The sequence below is a fragment of the Candoia aspera genome, chromosome 5, assembly GCF_035149785.1.
Source record: "Candoia aspera isolate rCanAsp1 chromosome 5, rCanAsp1.hap2, whole genome shotgun sequence".
In the NCBI taxonomy this organism is placed as follows: Eukaryota; Metazoa; Chordata; class Lepidosauria; order Squamata; family Boidae; genus Candoia; species Candoia aspera.
Genome location: NC_086157.1, coordinates 58,934,691 through 58,954,567, shown reverse-complemented (window position 1 = coordinate 58,954,567; position 19,877 = coordinate 58,934,691). Strand labels below are relative to the sequence as shown.

Here is a 19,877-nt window from a genome sequence, read left to right as displayed (position 1 = left end):
CTTCAAATAATGTGTGAATCAGAGAAAAGAATGTATCAATAATTCTGATGTGGAGAAGATGACTGCATGCATAGCCCCACCTAACTGTGTCCAAGAAAATGCTATATGGTAGTAAAGAACCTCCCCACAAACAACCAAACATACCATTGAGAATGCATTGCTTTAGAACTGGCTTTTCCATTTTTTTGGCGTAGAAAGCTGCATACCATACTCTTAACTCAGTTCCCGGTGGGATGTCCCGAGAAGTAGTGAAGTAAATGTCGTCATCATGTTGAAAAGCAGTCAGATTTTGATGCTCATATAGACTGGCTGGTCTCACCATCATCATCCAGTTACAGTCATCTTCATTAGACGTATCAAAATACACTGGAGACCCCTCCTTCTGAAAAACCTATACAATACCCAGGTAGATCTTTAATACAAACTTGCTCCTAATGATTTGATAAAATAACTAACTATACAATGTATTTATTTTATTAGAGCTATTTTCTCCAGCAGAAAGATGAAGGTGCCCCCAGCATTTTTCATCTGGCCATGTCCATATATCATACCAGTTTATGGTTGCATACCATGGCACTTTTTAAAAATGCAAAATGTGCCCAAGGTCCCCTCAAATTGGGGACCCCCTAGAGTAGAGCATGACCAGATTCCAAAGGGCTCCCTACATCCAGATATTGCTGTAATGACATGGAAAAAACCCACAAAAATACTAAGTTCCATGCTCCTGTGATAAGAAAAATAACCTGAATTGTTCTGACTCTTCCCATCTTAAAAGCATCTTGGCTTTCATTCCTATTCTTGGTCTGAGTAATATGAACTGTGCTTGGTAACTACTTATACATTACTGCCATTCATTTACTAATGTATTTAACATGACTTTACTTTGTCTTGCTTGTACAATTTTTCATTATCCTTCGAAGATCTGCTTGAATCTTTCCTTTATCTTTCACATATCTGACAATTAGTGCTAATTGTCCACAATACAAATTCAAGACCTGCTTTGTTATATCAGACTGAAAAATCTATCCAGCCCAATATTCCTTAGTAAACTCAAAGGCAAGTTATGGGGACACCTGTTTTAATAATCAAAGCTTTGTGTCACTGTAGGAAGGCTTTTGAACTCAGTAGTTTTATGTAGATTATGAGAATCAAATGTGTCCAATGGCCATAAATAACTTTGTCTTGATTCTCCACATGTTATCTGAAAGTTACGTTTGAACAAATGATCAGCCAGTTGTGTTGGACTGTAATTCACAGCAAGCATAGCAATGCTCATTTAGAAATTATATACCCACAGTTCGGAAAGGCACCAGATCAGGGAAAGCTAGCCATATTTCCAACATCTTTATATTTGATTAACCTTAATGTAGAGTCACTATACCTTCAGTGGAAATGTTAATTCCCTTTCCAGTTTGGCAACCCTCTTGGATTCAAAGGGACCAAACTGGGTACGCTTCACGAGCTGAGTTATTGCAAAAACACCTTCGGTCCCATCTTCAAGTTGTCTGATCTCCAAATTGGAGGGAAGGGATGATCTAAAAAGTGAATATTTTGATGCTAAAACATATCTGCCAGTAGTTATGGAAGGAAGAATTCAACCCTTATAGAATGAATCAAACATCTTAACATGGATAAGGATAGACTCTCTACAAAAATATCCTATAGTAAAATAATAACTAATATAAAAGAAAAACCATATTATATTCTTTGACCTTACTGCACCATAATGAAGAGAAGTCTCCTGTATCTCCTGCTATCTTATCATTTGAAATGAAAATGCCAGGGACTGAAGCTGAGAAAACATGTTTTCTATCCCATTGCCAAAGCTGGTCTATAAAAAGCATGTTATGGGAAACAATTTAATGCAGGGTATGGCTTGGAAAACATGCATGGAAACTATATATTTTCACACCTTTTTTCTGTATTATTCTTTCTATATAGATAATCTGTAATCAGCTGTGAGTTGCAGATTTATAACACATTGCTGTGACAAAGACAAAAATTTAAAAGAACCTGACACACTGCAAATTATATCTGGTAATAATAGTTTAAAAAACTCACAGACAACTAGATGATTTATTAAACAAATCTCCAAGTTACATTTATTGACAATTTAGTATCAATATCTCTGAAAAGAGAAAACTAATCTTAGTTACAAGTACTTTAGCTTTTCTTTCCCTAAACAGAAGCATTTGTTTCCCTTCTTAGAACATACTGGCACTTCAAAATAGTATTTACAAATGTATACAGGTAGTCCTTGTTTAGCGACCACAACTGAAACTGGCAACTCAGTTAAGTGAAGCAGTCATTAAGTGGAACCGCAACTGTGCTTACGATCTTACTTCAGCTTTCTTTGCTTTACAGACCTGTGAAGGTTGTAAATGTGAGGATTGGTCACAAAGTTACTTTTTCATCACCGTCATAACTGCAAACGGTCTCTGTCTGAGGCAATCACTAAACAAGAACTACCTGTACTCTTTACATAAGCATGGCTTCTTTTGCTCCCATTTTATGCTACCAATAAAGTGTAATTTCCTTGAACCTCTCACACTTTTTGTAGTAAATCTTAGAAAGTTACCATCTCTCTGAAGCTTCCCTATTCTGATAACCTACTGAAATGAGAGACTACAACTTCTAGAATAACACTGCTAGCCTGTGTCCTATAGCCCTCAACACATTTGGAGGCTGTCAAATTGGGAAGCTTCTATTACTCTATGAAAAGATAATTAACAGTGATGCATTGGCCATGAATTTCCACTCAGCTGAAACTGAGTAGCTCATACACCATTACTTGGCTTCTTGGTATTCAAAGACTCCAGAAGCCAACTTGAAGTAGCAGATGATCAGGATGAATGTATGTTAGATTTCTATGTTACCTTTCCTTCAGAAGCTCAAGATGGCTTTAATACTTTGTGAGGTACTCTAGGCTGAGAGAAAGTGACTCGCCCAAAGTCACCCAGTGAATTTTGATGACTGAGGGTGGACTTGAACATGTGTCTCTCCAGTCCTTATCTAACTCTTTAACCACCACACACACTAGCTTATTTCAGTTGACATTTAGAATTATATACAATCAACCCAAGACCTAGAGTATTCTCCATTTAAAATGCAACACCCAAGGCAAAATTCAAGTTCGCTGAGAAGCTTCTCTTTTGAAATGCTGCCAAGTAGGCTCAGTTTATTTCAAAAGCATGCAACACTGCAAAGGTTACCTTGCCCTACTTAACACAAAGGAGTCTTTGACTGTCACCACAGGACCCAGCTCTGGACATTCTGAATCATGATACTGATTGCAATCTTCACACCCTGGAAACAGACAAGAAGAAAAGTACCCTTTTCTTATACCTTGCCAAGTAGCTATAGTGAACATTCAAATCTTTTCATACTATTTCAAACAACTGTGGTATTTAATAGCCCAGTGGGTACATAACCAACAACAATATATTTCAACTGATGCCAGGTGAAATTACACTGAATTTATAAACTATAGCCGTATTATTTATAAAAATACATTTCAAATAAATGTGTAACAAATGAACCTTACTAAGAATACCCTAAAGCAGACTTTCTCAGCCAGGGCTCCACAGAACCCTAGGGTTCCACAAGAGGTCACTAGGGGTTCCCTGGGAGATTACAATTTATTTTAAAAATTATTTCAAATTCGGGAAACTTCACATTAAAGAGGTAAGTTTCATTCTTTATTTTTAGTTTAAGAACACTGTTAATGCATGTATACAGGCCACATCTAAAACAAATATAATAATTTTGTAATTACTGGCGTATATTTGAGGCTGAATGTGCAGGGATTCCCCGAGGCCTGAAAAATATTTCAAGGGCTCTTCCAGAGATTGAGAAAGACTGCCCTCAAGCATGGAAAAGAAACATGTTACATTCAAGCTAGAAAATAATTTTAGAATACTCTGATCAATGGGGTTCAATCAGAATTCATGTGTGTGAATCTGGGTGGGCAAAAATGCTAGTCAGGAATCCGTGGGAATCTTGCTAAAAGGGATGTATTCTGCTATGTATAAAACGACAAATCAGACAAGGATGGGTTCTACTCACAGGTCTTTTATTTTGACTTTTGGAGTTTCCTCATTTTGCTAGAAACACACTCTAGCTGTTTGTGTGTTGCTTTTACGGGTTGTTGTGATAAGGAAGGGCAGGGATGTCTACCAGCCCAGTTGCCTACACCAAAATCTGGAAACAATACCATGCATTCTTCCCAATGTTACAAACTTGCAGTACAAATACATTATTTTATATTTATAACCTATGAATATTTTCATTATTGCTATTAAAAACAATTGAAGGACAACTAACAACAGTGTGCAGGCAAAACTACCACTGCAGACTAGTAGTGAAGACTTTAATCTTGAATCAACAACTGAGTCAAAGATATATATTTTAAAATTTTATTTTCTTTTTCCAGACCTGCTCTACTGTGTCTGACAGTTCTGTCCCCTAATATCATAGAGTCTTGTCATTTATGAATTATGTCTCAAGCACATCTACTTACCTTGCTAGTGAAATGCAAAATTCTGAAATAAGCTTTGCAAGCTGTTGAAATCCATGTTTTAAAAAAGCATTCTAGCTATCAGTGATACAGAATCAGTAACTGAATAGTATACAGGTCATCTTTGTTTAGTGACTGTTTTGTATAGTGATCATTTGCAGTTACAACAGCGATGAAAAAGTAACTTTCTGGCGGGGGTCCAGGAAGTGGGCCTTCTCTGCAGTGGCTCCCACTCTCTGGAACATCCTTCCTCCAGAGATAAGACAGATTCCATCTCTTGCGGCCTTCCGAAAACAACTGAAGACCTGGTTCTGCCACCTCGCTTGGGGAGGGAAGGGAAGTAATCACACCTGGAGATAGTTAGTGCCCTAAAATGGCCCCTTTAATACATGTGAATGATATTCCAACTATTATCGTCATCTGGATTTTATATTGTATTTATGTTTAATATTTATTTGTATTTATATTTATTTATGGTATTTTAATGCTTTTATCTTTGTTGTAAACTGCCCAGAGTCCCCCCTTAAGGGGAAGATGGGTGGTGGCTAAATTTAATTAATTTTAAAAAAATAAAATAAAATAAAAAACTTTGCGACCAATCCTTACATTTATGATCTTCACAGGTCTGTAAAGCAAAGGAAAGCTGAAGTCAGATCGTAAGCACAATTGTGGTTTCACAGTGACTGCTTTGCTTAACGACCAACTTGCTGGTCCCAGTTGTGGTTGCTAAATGAGGACTACCTGTAGTGTGATCCTTTATGCCTGGGGCAGCTATGCTCTCAATATTTGTTGTGAAGTTGTATAAAAAAGCAGCAAACCACATGCTTATAATAAAGTATAAGAGTAGTTCAAAAGGTGGTATATAAGGCTTTTTGGAGCCACAGATGATTGTGATGTCATTTGCTACAAATTAGCTCCCCTAACACACATGGCAAATACATCTATTAGGGATAAAACTATCGAAAATTATTCAAATTCTTGTAAGAACTGAACAGATCTGCATATATCAAATGCATGCAGTGGAAAAGCTCTTAATGTTCACAGCAAATACCTGTCTCTGGCACATCCTCAATCTCGCTTTACCCTTAATATTCCTTTATATATGGTTGGAAGCAAAAGTACACATTATTTCCGGCCTAACCAGTACATCACTCCTGCTCTTACATCCCAGAGTCAACACATGGGAAAAATGTCTGGAAGTATGTAATGATACGCTATCATAGTGCTTAACAGTGATATGCAAATCAAATCTATGAACTGACTGTACAAATTGAACCTAGGCACATTTTATATCATATAAGTATATGCATAAGACATATATAAGAGACCCACTAAATTCTTCTGTAAATTCTATGCACTTAAATGCAAATCTAAATACCTACACCTGTGTGCCTGTAGACATGTATCTCTTCTTCTTCCTTCCCCTCCCTTGACATTCCTCTTTTGTAAGCTCTTTGGAGCACAGATCTGTTGGCTTTGTTTATAATATAGAACTATTTAAATAACTATGGGAATAAGAGAAACCTGAGACTGAATATCACATTCAAAACAGCTGTTAATCCACAATAGCATTTCTGCTAGCATGTTGCATTCTTCTTTCTAGAACATAAATACTAAATAAAAATGATGCCGAAAGAAACGAGACCATCCAATTAGACCGAGCAGGGTCTTTCATTTATCTACATGAAAGAAAAACTAGCTACCAAAAAAATTGAACTAGCACCTATGTAAAATAACATCAGCACAATACAAGAATTACAAGCTAAAAACTTCATTTTTTAGCAGAAGTATCCTCCCTATATTTACTCTCTTCAGCAAAGGATCGTTACCTTGTCGTGGTGCTGGAGCTTGAGCACCTCAATGATGCCATGAGCTAAACCGTGAAGGGCCACCCAAGACGGGAAGGTCATGACAGAGAGGTCAGACTAAATGCGATCCCTGGGGAAGGTAATGGCAACCCACCTCAGTATTCTTGCCGTGAAAACTAAATGGATCAGTACAACCAGAGATATGTCGGTATACCATCGGAAGATGAGACCCCCAGGTCGGAAGATGGTCAAAATGCTACTGGGGAGGAACAGAGGATGAGCTCAACTAGCCCCAGACGTGATGACGCAGCTAGCTCAAAGCCGAAAGGACGGCTAGCGGCCGACGGTGCTGGTGGTGAACGGCGAATCCGATGTTCTAAGGATCAACACACCATCGGAACCTGGAATGTAAGATCTATGAGCCAGGGCAAATTGGATGTGGTTATTGGTGAGATGTCAAGATTAAAGATAGACATTCTGGGCGTCAGTGAACTGAAATGGACTGGAATGGGCCACTTCACATCAAATGACCACCAGATCTACTACTGTGGACAAGAGGACCACAGAAGAAATGGAGTAGCCTTCATAATTAATAGTAAAGTGGCTAAAGCAGTGCTTGGATACAACCCAAAAAATGATAGAATGATCTCAATTCGAATTCAGGGCAAGCCATCTAACATCACAGTGATCCAAATATACGCCCCAACCACAAATGCTGAAGAAGCTGAAGTAGAGCAGTTCTATGAGGATCTGCAGCACCTACTGGACAACACGCCTAAAAGAGATGTTATTTTCATCACAGGAGACTGGAATGCTAAGGTGGGCAGTCAAATGACACCTCAAATTACAGGTAAGTATGGCCTGGGAGAACAAAACGAAGCAGGACACAGGCTGATAGAATTTTGCCAAGACAATTCACTCTGCATAACAAACACTCTCTTCCAACAACCTAAGAGACGGCTTTATACATGGACTTCACCAGATGGACAACACCGAAATCAGATTGATTACATCCTTTGCAGCCAAAGGTGGCGGACATCTGTACAGTCGGTAAAAACAAGGCCTGGAGCTGACTGTAGTTCAGATCACGAACTTCTTCTTGCACAATTTAGGATCAGACTAAAGAGATTAGGGAAGACCCACAGATCAGCTAGATATGAGCTCACTAATATTCCTAAGGAATATGCAGTGGAGGTGAAGAATCGATTTAAGGGACTGGACTTAGTAGATAGGGTCCCGGAAGAACTCTGGACAGAAGTTGGCAGCATTGTTCAGGAGGCGGCAACAAAATACATCCCAAAGAAAGAGAAAACCAAGAAGGCAAAATGGCTGTCTGCTGAGACACTAGAAGTAGCCCAAGAAAGAAGGAAAGCAAAAGGCAACAGTGATAGGGGGAGATATGCCCAATTAAATGCAAAATTCCAGAGGTTAGCCAGAAGAGATAAGGAATTATTTTTAAACAAGCAATGCGCGGAAGTGGAAGAAGACAATAGAATAGGAAGGACAAGAGAGCTCTTCCAGAAAATTAGAAACATTGGAGGTAAATTCCAGGCAAAAATGGGTATGATCAAAAACAAAGATGGCAAGGACCTAACAGAAGAAGAAGAGATCAAGAAAAGGTGGCAAGAATATACAGAAAACCTGTATAGGAAGGATAACAATATCGGGGATAGCTTTGACAGTGTGGTCGGTGAGCTAGAGCCAGACATCCTGAAGAGTGAGGTTGAGTGGGCCTTAAGAAGCATTGCTAATAACAAGGCAACAGGAGACGACGGCATCCCAGCTGAACTGTTCAAAATCTTGCAAGATGATGCTGTCAAGGTAATGCATGCTATATGCCAGCAAATTTGGAAAACACAAGAATGGCCATCAGACTGGAAAAAATCAACTTATATCCCCATACCAAAAAAGGGAAACACTAAAGAATGTTCAAACTATCGAACAGTGGCACTCATTTCACATGCCAGTAAGGTAATGCTCAAGATCCTGCAAGGTAGACTTCAGCAGTTCATGGAGCGAGAATTGCCAGATGTACAAGCTGGGTTTAGAAAAGGCAGAGGAACTAGAGACCAAATTGCCAATATCCGCTGGCTAATGGAAAAAGCCAGGGAGTTTCAGAAAAACATCTATTTCTGTTTTATTGACTATTCTAAAGCCTTTGACTGTGTGGACCATAACAAATTGTGGCAAGTTCTTAGTGGTATGGGGATACCAAGTCATCTTGTATGCCTCCTGAAGAATCTGTATAACGACCAAGTAGCAACAGTAAGAACAGACCACGGAACAACAGACTGGTTTAAGATTGGGAAAGGAGTACGGCAGGGCTGTATACTCTCACCCTACCTATTCAACTTGTATGCAGAACACATCATGCGACAAGCTGGCCTTGAGGAATCCAAGGCTGGAGTTAAAATCTCTGGAAGAAACATTAACAATCTCAGATATGCAGATGATACCACTTTGATGGCTGAAAGTGAAGAGGAACTGAGGAGCCTTATGATGAAGGTGAAAGAAGAAAGTGCAAAAGCTGGTTTGCAGCTAAACCTCAAACATGTAGTAACATATGGCTGCGAGAGCTGGACCATAAGGAAGGCTGAGCGAAGGAAGATCGATGCTTTTGAACTGTGGTGTTGGAGGAAAATTCTGAGAGTGCCTTGGACTGCAAGAAGATCCAACCAGTCCATCCTCCAGGAAATCAAGCCAGACTGCTCACTTGAGGGAATGATATTAAAGGCAAAACTGAAATACTTTGGCCACATAATGAGAAGACAGGACACCCTGGAGAAGATGCTGATGCTAGGGAGAGTGGAAGGCAAAAGGAAGAGGGGCCGACCAAGGGCAAGATGGATGGATGATATTCTAGAGGTGACGGACTCGTCCCTGGGGGAGCTGGGGGTGTTGACGACCGACAGGAAGCTCTGGCGTGGGCTGGTCCATGAAGTCACGAAGAGTCGGAAGCGACTAAACGAATAAACAACAATATTTACTCTATTAAATGACTAATACAGAGGAACAGAACGACACATTCAGTTTTAACAGGACAAAAAGTCATAGTGATAATTTATTCTTCCTTCTTGAGCACTCACATATAAAGTCGCTGCCTTCTTCAGCCATTTCTGATATCTGCAAAAACAAAAAGGACAGAGATATCAATCAGATCACTGGACTGTCTCCCATAATTAAACCACCTTAAAACTCACTAATTTTCTTGCCTTAAAAACGAGGTGCACCATGAGGAAAATGAAGTGTCTGCAATGATATATAATGGGTTATAATATACAACCTCTGATCTTATTTTGTATTATCTGTTGGCTTATACTAAGGACTGTCTTTGAATTACATAAGAATTCCAAAAGAATACTGTTTCCAGAGAGGAAACTATATGTATATCACTACGTGTAACAAATGTACCAATCAATGCCTATTTTATTTCTTGTTCATATGATGGAAAGCTCAATTTCATACATGTGACTCTACCAGACATACTAACCAATGTTAGTTAAAATCACATATAGTTGTGAAAAAAACTACAAACCTGGATTTGCCAGCATGCCTGGAGCGGGAAGGGGAATAGCCACTCCTGGGGATGGCTAGCGCCTTAGAATGGCCCTAGAATGGCCCTTTATACTCACGGACTGATAGAGAATCTTCAGCCATCTGGATTTTATCACATTTTATATTCTTATTGTTTATTTACATTTGTATTTATTGTATTTATGCTTGTATTGAATTTTAACTTTGTTTTAACCGCCCAGAGTCCCTCATTTGGGGGTAGATGGGCGGTGATAAAATTTGATAAATAAATAAATACCTTATGGGTATAAAGAAATAAGGAGGAATGTAAATATGTGTCCCAATGTCTTTTCTTGTCTCATCAGATTTCTCAGCACTTATGGTGCAATCTACCAGTCCTTTCGCTGGCAGAAAAGTATGCTGGTATAACATTTGCTCTCCTAATGACTGAGCAGTAATGAAGCCTAGTAATGAAGCCAATCCCAACCCTGGTGCTTTCCTTACAGTTGTAATGCATGGCAAGTTAAAGAAAGCAATTGGTAGTTTTCTCTGCCTTCATCTCAGCAAGTGCCATCTGCCAGCATAAAAACAATAATCACTTGCAGTTGCTCTGAACTTATTGCAAACAGAGGAAGGGTAAGGGGTGAGGAATGTCACCAGGTTATTTTTGGATTCAGATTTAGCACCCTTTGAGTGTTTGATCCATGTTCAGAAACAGCATTTCTGAAGAGGAGTACAGAGGAAAGGTTGTGAGGAACATCAGGAGAACTTCCTCCTGCTTCAATCCATGCTCCTCCTCTGTATCTGTGATCTGTCAGTCAAGCTAGCAGGCATGGAGGAAAGCATGGAACCAGGTGTCCAATCTTTTCTGCAGCTCAAAATCAAAATGGTAATGGAGAGCAGTGCCCAGTAACTGGAATGTGTACCCATAGCAGTCTAAAGTGGAGAAGAGCAGCTGAACAGATGCTTGCCCTGAACCATACTGTTGATAAAGTATGCTGGATTGTGTCCATGGTAAAAACTGTGTTTGGAGAAGAGGGAAAACACTACAGTACTTTAAAACTGGAACAGTTCAAGGTGGCTGCCTTAGTCATGGACTGGGATCGTTACTGTATGTCTACTTTCCTGCCTATCCCCTCCCATTAAAACAAGGTGCACAGGAAAAATGTCAAATTTGGCAACCATACAGAGGTTTAAAGAAGCATCTTTTCACATTGGCAAAAGTAGCAACATTTGGCAATCCTCCTGAGAAACATATCCTCGCATAGGGAAAAGGTCAACAACAGGGAACCTAGCTGAAAAGCACATCCTCTCTGCCCCATAAAACTCCAAGAACATTTCCTAAAACACATTTCATAGTATTTAAAGTCATATTATTTAAAAGGAAAACGAAAACAATTATGTTTCACAATATTGCGTAAAACAATGGCTTGGGTGTAACTTCTACCTCTGCTGCAACGAACGGACACTCCTTGAACCACACCTATTCCAAAAAGTGACCAAAAAAGCAGAATCACGAATTTAACAGAAAAATGCCCTAAAGTGGCACAATCACCAAATTGGCAGGTCAGTTCCAACTATGCAATTGAGTACTTTAACAAAATATAAAATGTACATTTATTTTAAAAACTCATACGAAGAAAAATGATTTAATGCAGAAAATAAGGGAAGGATAGTGCTTTTTAAGAAATTGTTTTTTATTTGTAAGACTTATACCCCACCTTTTGTACAGGAGCTCAAGGCAGTATATACAACCTGGTCCTATTTGTCCCCACAACAGCACCTCTGAGATAGGTTGGGCTGACAGAGAGTGACTAGCCCAATATTGCCCAGTGAGCTTCTGTAGCTCAGGGTAAACTGCAACATGGGTCTCCCGTGACTCCTAGTCCAATACCTTAAACACCACACTTTTTAAACAAATGCAGCTGTGCAAAGGGACAATTTAGAGCTTGAAAAGTTCCACGTTTCACTTATTTTTAGAAATAAATTTAAACTTCTTTAAATACTCTAATTTTACCTCTACTATTTTTACTTATCTTGATAAAGAAGACATTCAGTTCATCTTAATAACCTAAAATAAACAACTGGTTAATAGAGCTGTTCACCAGCCATATTCCAATGGAGCTAAACTATTTCTTCAAATTGTTATATGGATTCAAAGGCTAATGATGGCTTCAAAATGTTATGTGACAATAGAAGTGTTTCCCACTGCATGTATGCCCAAATTGACACATTATTAAATGGTGATAAATTCTATTAAATTATTTCATATTAAGTATTACTAAAAGCCAAGCTGGAAAGATGGGTCTTTTCAGATTTTTGAAGATTTAGATACTCTCAGGGGCGCTTTCCCAATCTAGAAGCACCCAAAGATTAACCTGTTCTTCATTTTAACAGTAGAAAGGTAACACAGGCCTAAGATATTTATGGCACTGAACATGATAATCAGTACTTTTTATACAGCCTAGAAACCTACAAGCAGCCTGTACAACTATTTAGTAACAAGATTAAGGAACAAAGTTTTTAAAAAATCAATGTACTGTGGACATACTGCAAGAGGAGCAAAAGGGAAACCAAGATTGTCTGGAGTTGGGAGGAGAAACACTGAAAAAGAACTAGCCAAAGCAAGAAATAATCCTGCTCCTCTCAGATCAATGTGGGAATGTGGATCAGTAAATAAGGTATTAATTGAACGATGGTCCAGAGCTTAAGAGATAAAGATTTCCTGCATTGAAATCATTTCATTTTTCATACTCTCTTATGACCTCCAGTAAATGGACTCAATTTCCTTGCCTTTGTATCAGATGGGAAGAGCATGATTATAACTTTATTTTTTAATATCCAGTATTTTAAAAGTCTACCTCAAGTCCTGCTGTGCTGCTTCATTTTCGCAGGGGGGATGTTCCTAGGACGGATGGGCAAAGAACATCAGGAGTGTATGCCAAGAGTATGCCAGTAAGGTCACCCAAGGCATGGTCACCCCAGCCGCCCCGCTAAAGCAAACAGGTGCCTATAATGGGCAGCTGTGATATAGGAAGATGCTGAAGGCAGATGGTCACTCTAGTGACAATAGCAAAGGCATCAATGCATACCATGTGGGAGAAGGCAATGGTATTTGCCTCCTCCCCGTATTTTTATCAAGAAAACCATGTTGATAGAAGATATAAAATGATTGATGATATAGTGCAGGATAATGGGTCCCTCAGGTTGGATGACACTCAACATGCTACTGAGGAAGAGCTGAGAGCCTTCTGGAGTACTAATGAGGTTTATGATGTGGCTAGAATAAAGCCTTAAGGATGTCTAGTTGCTGATGTTGTCACACAGGAAAAGGAAATCAGAAGCTGAAAAAGACAGAATTACAATGGGAACATGGAATGTATGAAGCCTGAACAAAGGAAAGCTCACACAGTGAAAGATGAAACAAAATGATTATAAATTGACACCTTAGGCATCAGCTGATTGGGATAGACCGGGATTGGACACTTTCAGTCAGAAGATCACAAAATTTACTACTCAGGACATGAAAAACAAGTAAAGAATGGTGTTCCTTTTATAGTTAGGAAGAGTATACCAAGTACGGTACTTGGCTACAATGCAATCAACAACCAAATAATATCAATTACATTTTGTGAACAACCCTTTAATATGATCATCATCCAAGTTTATGCTCCAACACTGATGCCGAAGAAAAGGGGGTCAGCTTTATGATCATGTTCAATTTGAAATTGACAGAATAATACACAAGATGTGCTGCTGTGACAGGAGACCAGAATGCCAACACTGGAAATATTAAGATGGAGTACACAGAAATAAACTTGACTATATTATTGCTACAAGAAGGTGGAGGAGCTGTTATAGTATCAATGACACAGCCAGGTGCTGACTGTGGAACTGATTGTGAACTGCTAGTTCCAAGTTAAACCAAAGAAGAAGAAAAAACCCAAACAGTTTCCACAATATGATCAAAGCATATACCCACCATTTTCAAGGAGAACACTGCTTTGAAGTCCTCAATCGCATTGATAGAGAACTGGAGGAACTGTGGAATGAAATCAAAGAATTGTTAAGGATAAATGTGAAGAGATGGCCAAGGATGAAGAAACAGAATAAAGCAAACTGGGTGTCAGAACAAACAGTGCAAATTGTCAAGAAGAGAAGCCACAGCCAAGGAAGACAAAAATCTCAGGAAGGAATTTAACAAAGAGTTTCAGAAAGCTGTTAGAAGCGACAAGAACCAGTATTACAACAACTTCTATACAAGATGGGAAAGACAGAAATAGACATGGAAAAACAAAGAATGTCTTCCAAAAGGCCTTTGAACTCAAAAGAAAGTTCCAAGTTCAGTAAGCTAAAGACACCAACAGACAGCTAGTAACTGATTCAAAGAAGATCAAATAAAGATATAAGGTGTATATTGAAATTCTGTACAGTAGAGATGTCAAAATCCAAGATAGCTTAGAAGAGATTCCCTAGTGTTAGGGAACCTCTAGTACTAGAAGATGAAATTAGGTCAGCTTTCCAGACATCACCAAGTTGAAAGGCTTCAGAAATTGATGGGGTATCTACAGGAATATGGCAAGCACAGAAGAAGAATATGTAAAGGATCTAATCAAACTATGCCAAATGACACAGTGGTCTACAGATTGGACAAGGTCAGTCTACATATCAATACCAAAAAAGGAGAGTTAGCAAGATCCTTAATTTTTTACACTAACAAAATAGTTTAGAATCATCCAATGGAGACCTACATGGAAAGGGCGATACCACATCTTCAAGCTGGTTTTAGAAAAGGCTGAAGAACAAGAGTTGTTATTGCTGATTCAGGATAGATAATTAAGTAAGCCAAAGAATACAAAAAAGAAGTCACTGTGTGCTTCATTGATTATAGAAGAGCCTTTGATTGTGTCAAGCATGTCAAGCTGTGGAATGTGCTTAGAAAATTGGGAATCCTAGAACATCTTATTGTTCTCATGAAAAACTTATAAACAGATCAGGAAGCCACAGTATGGACAGAACATGGTGAAGTAGACTGGCTCCAGGTTGGCAAAGAAATGAGGCAAGGTTCCCTATGTGCTCCTTTATTCAACCTATACGCTGAATATATGTTAAGGGAAGTTGGACTGGAAGAAGATAAGCACGGTTTTAAAACTGGAGGAAGAAACATAACCTGCACTATGCTGATGCCACAACTTTGATGGTCAAAAATGCAAAGGATCTGCAAGCTCCAGTAATCTAGAAGCACAGTGAAAAAATGGGACTAAAATGAAATACAAAGATCAAACCAGCCTTGGAACTGACAATTAAGATATCAAAATGGTAGGTAGCTTCTGCCTTGTAGGATCAATAACCAACAATAAAGGAACAAACAGTCAAAAAATATGCCACAGACTAGCACTTGGTAGTTGCCGTGAAGACCTGGGAAAAGATAGTCAAATACTGATTGGTTTATTCCTATCAGAAGAGTACAGGCAATTTATTCCCTGTGACACAAGAAAGTGAAAGTTGGACTTCGAAAAAGCTGGATAGGAAGATTATTGACGTTAATACGATGGACTCCTGAGAATACAATGCACAGCCAAGAAAACAAACAAATGGATCATCAAACAAATCAACCCAGACTTTTTATTCAGGGCATAAAAGGCCAGGCTCAAATTATCCCACTTTGAACACATTATGTGAAGACCTAGTTCTCTAGAGAAGGCTCTAATCCTGGGAAAGGTAGAAGGAAAGAGGACAACCAGCAGCAAGGTGGATGGACTCAGTTATAGTAGCAATAGGTGCACCATTGGAAGACCTGAAGCACCAGCTTAGGGACAGATTGTCAGAGAAAATCTATGTATGTAGTCACTGAGAGTTGATACTTACTTAATGGCATGTAATTGATCAAATTTTTAAAGTAAAATTGGCAAATGATATCATAGAGCTGACCTCTGAAGTTTATCTTGCCCCCGTCTAATCTTTATACCAATAAAAACACATTTTGCTTTGTCAAAGTAATATTGCTATTGCTAACATCACTGCTGTATACTGCATAAGAGCTTTTTGAAGCAGAATTCTATTTTTGTTATAGCACTTAATTTTTTTCTTCATCTTTACTTCAAGAATTTGATTATTGTAGAATTTTTCTTCTTTTTTTCAAATAGTAGTAAATTCTATATACATCATCTCATTGGAAGACAAGTTACACAACATACTCACACAATGGGACACCAGACAATCTTTTTCCTGAATCTATGTATATGCTACAAAAATACACTAGTCTACCAATCCTGCAGAAAGATTTAGTTTGGATGGGGACATTTAAGAATCTGTTTAGCTGGGAGAAAAAACTGTATCCACAATTCTGCAAGATGGAGCCCACTTTTAATCCCTGCCTAAAGGACACTGGTGCTATGAGATTTAAGCACCTAGAATCTAATTCTGAAATAGAAGGTATACCTTTCTTCCAGTGCATAGTATACATGATTTTTTTTCTTTGTGAAGGATTTAAAAATCTTTTACACAGTAAATCTCTACAGAATTTTGCTATTTCAGCAGGGCTGATTCCCAGGCAGGTTCTATAGTATTATGAATATAATTCTAAGCACATTTTTCTGAATAAACATATGTATGGTTGTGTTATTTTTAGAATTTTCTTAGTGTAATCCTATACATAGCTACTTAACTGAAAAATTCACTGAATTCAATGGAGCTCATCGATAATAGGGTAACAGCTGCATTCTCTTACCTTTTATATGGTGTTACTACTTTGCTAGCTTCTGGCAATCATGATGTGCTTTCACTAGGGAAAGGATATGGGATGAGAGAGCTATGAGGATTTATCTAGTTCTTGCAGTTTTAAAAGTCAGTTTTATAGTCAAAAGAGCACTCTCTGAATGGCATAAAACCATGATACCTGAATGTAAGCTTTATACACAAGGATAAATCTTGGACTGCAACAGTAAATTTAACTATATGGGAGGCTTCAACCAGTAGGATTGCAAAAAGAATGAACTGCAGTTTCAAAACAAACCTCCTTATTTCTTAGTCTGCCGTTAGCTTTGGAAGAGAGGCAAGCAAGGGATCACTTACTCTGATACTTGCTGGTTCTCTACTCAAGACCTTCTGGTGTTATATGACTTGCACAGCTTTATAGTGATGTGTTTCCTTTTTCTCTCTTTGACAACAAACAAGATTCTCATTTGAGCCAAAAGAAGCACAAATCCTGCTTATTACATAGCAGAAATTGTGAGAATGAAGGGGAAAGAAACTACTATTCAATCTTATTAGGTGACACACCAACAAAATGACAAAAGCAAGATTAATATATTTTAACACTGAGTTGCAGTATTTCTATAAAAATCCTAACTCCTTATGTTCCTATTAATAAAATGGTTCTCTGCCACCTTTTAAAAAACTATTTCAGAGACCAAAGGCCAAATTCCAAGTTGCTATAAAAAGTAATGATGGTCACTACACTATTGTCATTTAGCAACTATATATATGAAAAGTGGCATCAAGACACCACAACTGAAGAAATAGTACAGTTGGGTGAAAATAGTTAATAACTGCACTAATCTGTTCAGTGGTATATTGTTCTTCAGACTAAGTGAGACAGAAATCTAGTAACTATAAAAAACACAATCAGAAGAGTCATATCATTAAGTTATAAGTGAGTGTTGAAGAAAAGGATGGTCATCTGAGCAAACAGTTTAACACCAACTGTAAACTATGCAAGATTCAGTAGATATAAACATATAAAACTATATGCACAATCAACACATTTATTGATTCATTTCCATTAAAAATAAGATGGAATGTGGATGGCAGATGACAAATAGATTATCAAATGAACTCATACTTGAACAGACTCCCTGTTCAAATCCACTTCATGTGTTACAGTACTCTCTTCCAGTATTTAAGGATGCCCTAAGTTTAAGCCTGAACAATGTGCTTTAAAATGTTCTCAAAAGTCCTTGGTTGTTTATATGAATGTGACACAACTGACCCCTATTGGCTTCAGAGAGAGTTACTTGACTAAAATTGTGTTACCCATTCATATTGCAGTAAAATGCAATTACTTTTGACAACAGTGCTTCACTGCTAGAAATGTCATCCCATTTATAACTAATACCAAGAGTACAGGAGATGGAATGTATCAGTGTAACTGAGTGGAAGAAACAAAATTAAGACTTTCTATACTCACTTACCTGGAAGTAAATCTCAGTTTACAAATTTAGTGCTAAGGAGACATGTACACCATAGTAATCATGTGACTTTTAGCAGGGGATTAATACTTTAGAGATTTGATATAAATAATGTGCTGCCATAAAATGAACTGTAATGAAAAATTCTGATTTCTATAGAGAAGTTAGGATATTATCTTATACATTTTAGGATGAGAGTTTGTCACTGTAAATCCAGACAGAAAACATTTAACAGTTTGAAACAAAAGCACATATTTTGCTAAAATATCACACAGCTATATTTAAAAGCGTCCCTGTCTAAATTTCATTTTTCTGGTTCCTCCAAAGTACATGTAATGCAGCATATTTATTAACAGTTTTGTCAAAAACAGTGAAGTATGGTCCTAAATACAGACAAGTAGCATAGTATGTCCAAATAGCACAGGCCCTTGGAAATACTTCTGCTCATCTTTCATTACTTTCATTTTCAAACACAATCAATGAGATTAACAGTGGAATCCTATACATATATACTCAGGCATTCACTGAATAGGCAAGACTTGTCTCAACATGCCATTCAGACACTGTTTATCCATATACCAGCCTTGCTAATAAATCTGTAACTCCATTATAGAGGAAGAAATGTTTCCTGGTACTGTGGAAGAATAGAAGATGCAAAAGATGATTTCAGCATATGTTTAATATTAACCACACCTTAAGAGCTACCAAGTCACTAGTGATCAATACAGTATTCTACTTCTTACTCTGCAATCATATGAATGAAAGAATGGTAAAAAATATGTGCTTTGCTTAAGGTTTAAAATATTCTTTTCATGGTTTTGGTTATCCACGCAATAGGCGCTCAGAGTTACTTTGCGCTTATAGGAAGGAGGCAGGTTTGCTTGACCAAATTCCTTCATATGAAGTTTGAGAATAAGCTTTTGCATAAAAGGGCCAAAGAGGTGGTCCCTTGTGGTCCCTTCTATCCCCGAGCTGGGAAAAAGCCCTTCATGGAATTTTGGCACAGGCTGTCGCAGAATTGAACAGGTGAGCTTTGCAGCAGTTATCTCAGAGCACTGCAGTCCAGATGTGGTGTTACTGTTCTTATCTGCACAAGCCAGAGTCCAGATGCCTGCGAGAGGACAAACGTTGTCGTCCGACCCAGCCAGACTAGAGACCGCCTGGCTTTTTTCTTTGCCGACGACTCGGGGCTCAAGTCCGGGCAAAAGAAAGGAAGGGAGGGAGGATCCGAGAGGGCTCCCTCCTCCTCCTCTTGCTGCAGAGGCCAAACCGTTTGCGCTTCCTAGGCTGGCGAGCGGTATTCACAAAGGCCGAGCCCACCGCCGCTCGCCGGACGGTTCGTTTTGCGCCCCATTCTCGCCCTCACAGTATCCCACCCTGCTCTGGCGCGGGTTTTGGGAAAAAAGAATGGGTGAGCGGAAAAGCCTCGGCAGCGCAGGGCGGCGGCAGGCAAGCCCGCCCGCTCCACTCAGGGACGCAGCGGACTGCCTGGGCCGGGCCGGGCCGGGGATCCGGGAGCGGCTCCACCGGGTTTTTCATCGGACCCGCCTCACCCTTTCACAGTGCGCGGTTCCTGCCTGTAACAAAGAACAGGCGGCGTGGAGGAGGCAAGAGGGACGGAGGGGAGGGAGGAGCGGGCGGCAGCACGGGCGGACAAGGGACCCCGCCGCGACGCCCTGGGCAACTCTACGGGTGGAAGAGGGCTCACCGGCACTGGGTCCCGCGCACGGGGCAAAGAGCAGTTCCTGGTAATAAGAGAGAGACGCGGAGCAAGGCGAGGGCTTGGCATTACCTGTTTTTGGAATGTTGATACCCGGATTGAGTCCGGACTCCAGGTTCCGATCCGAGCCG

The 19,877-nt window shown here is 39.1% G+C and overlaps 1 protein-coding gene across 2 annotated transcripts in view; it reads right to left on the bottom strand.

The window, feature by feature from the left end:
• The window catches only part of PRDM15 (PR/SET domain 15), a 55,798-nt gene extending 35,921 nt beyond the window's left edge, over window positions 1–19,877 (bottom strand). For both annotated transcript variants that reach the window (XM_063305329.1, XM_063305330.1), the window contains exons 1-5: window positions 19,819–19,877; window positions 9,411–9,447; window positions 3,213–3,306; window positions 1,382–1,535; window positions 145–391 (exon numbers count right to left, since the gene is read on the bottom strand). In XM_063305329.1, the coding sequence (XP_063161399.1) occupies window positions 145–391; window positions 1,382–1,535; window positions 3,213–3,306; window positions 9,411–9,438 (523 nt within the window). In that variant the 5' untranslated portion in view covers window positions 9,439–9,447; window positions 19,819–19,877. The remainder of the gene's footprint in view (window positions 1–144; window positions 392–1,381; window positions 1,536–3,212; window positions 3,307–9,410; window positions 9,448–19,818) is intronic.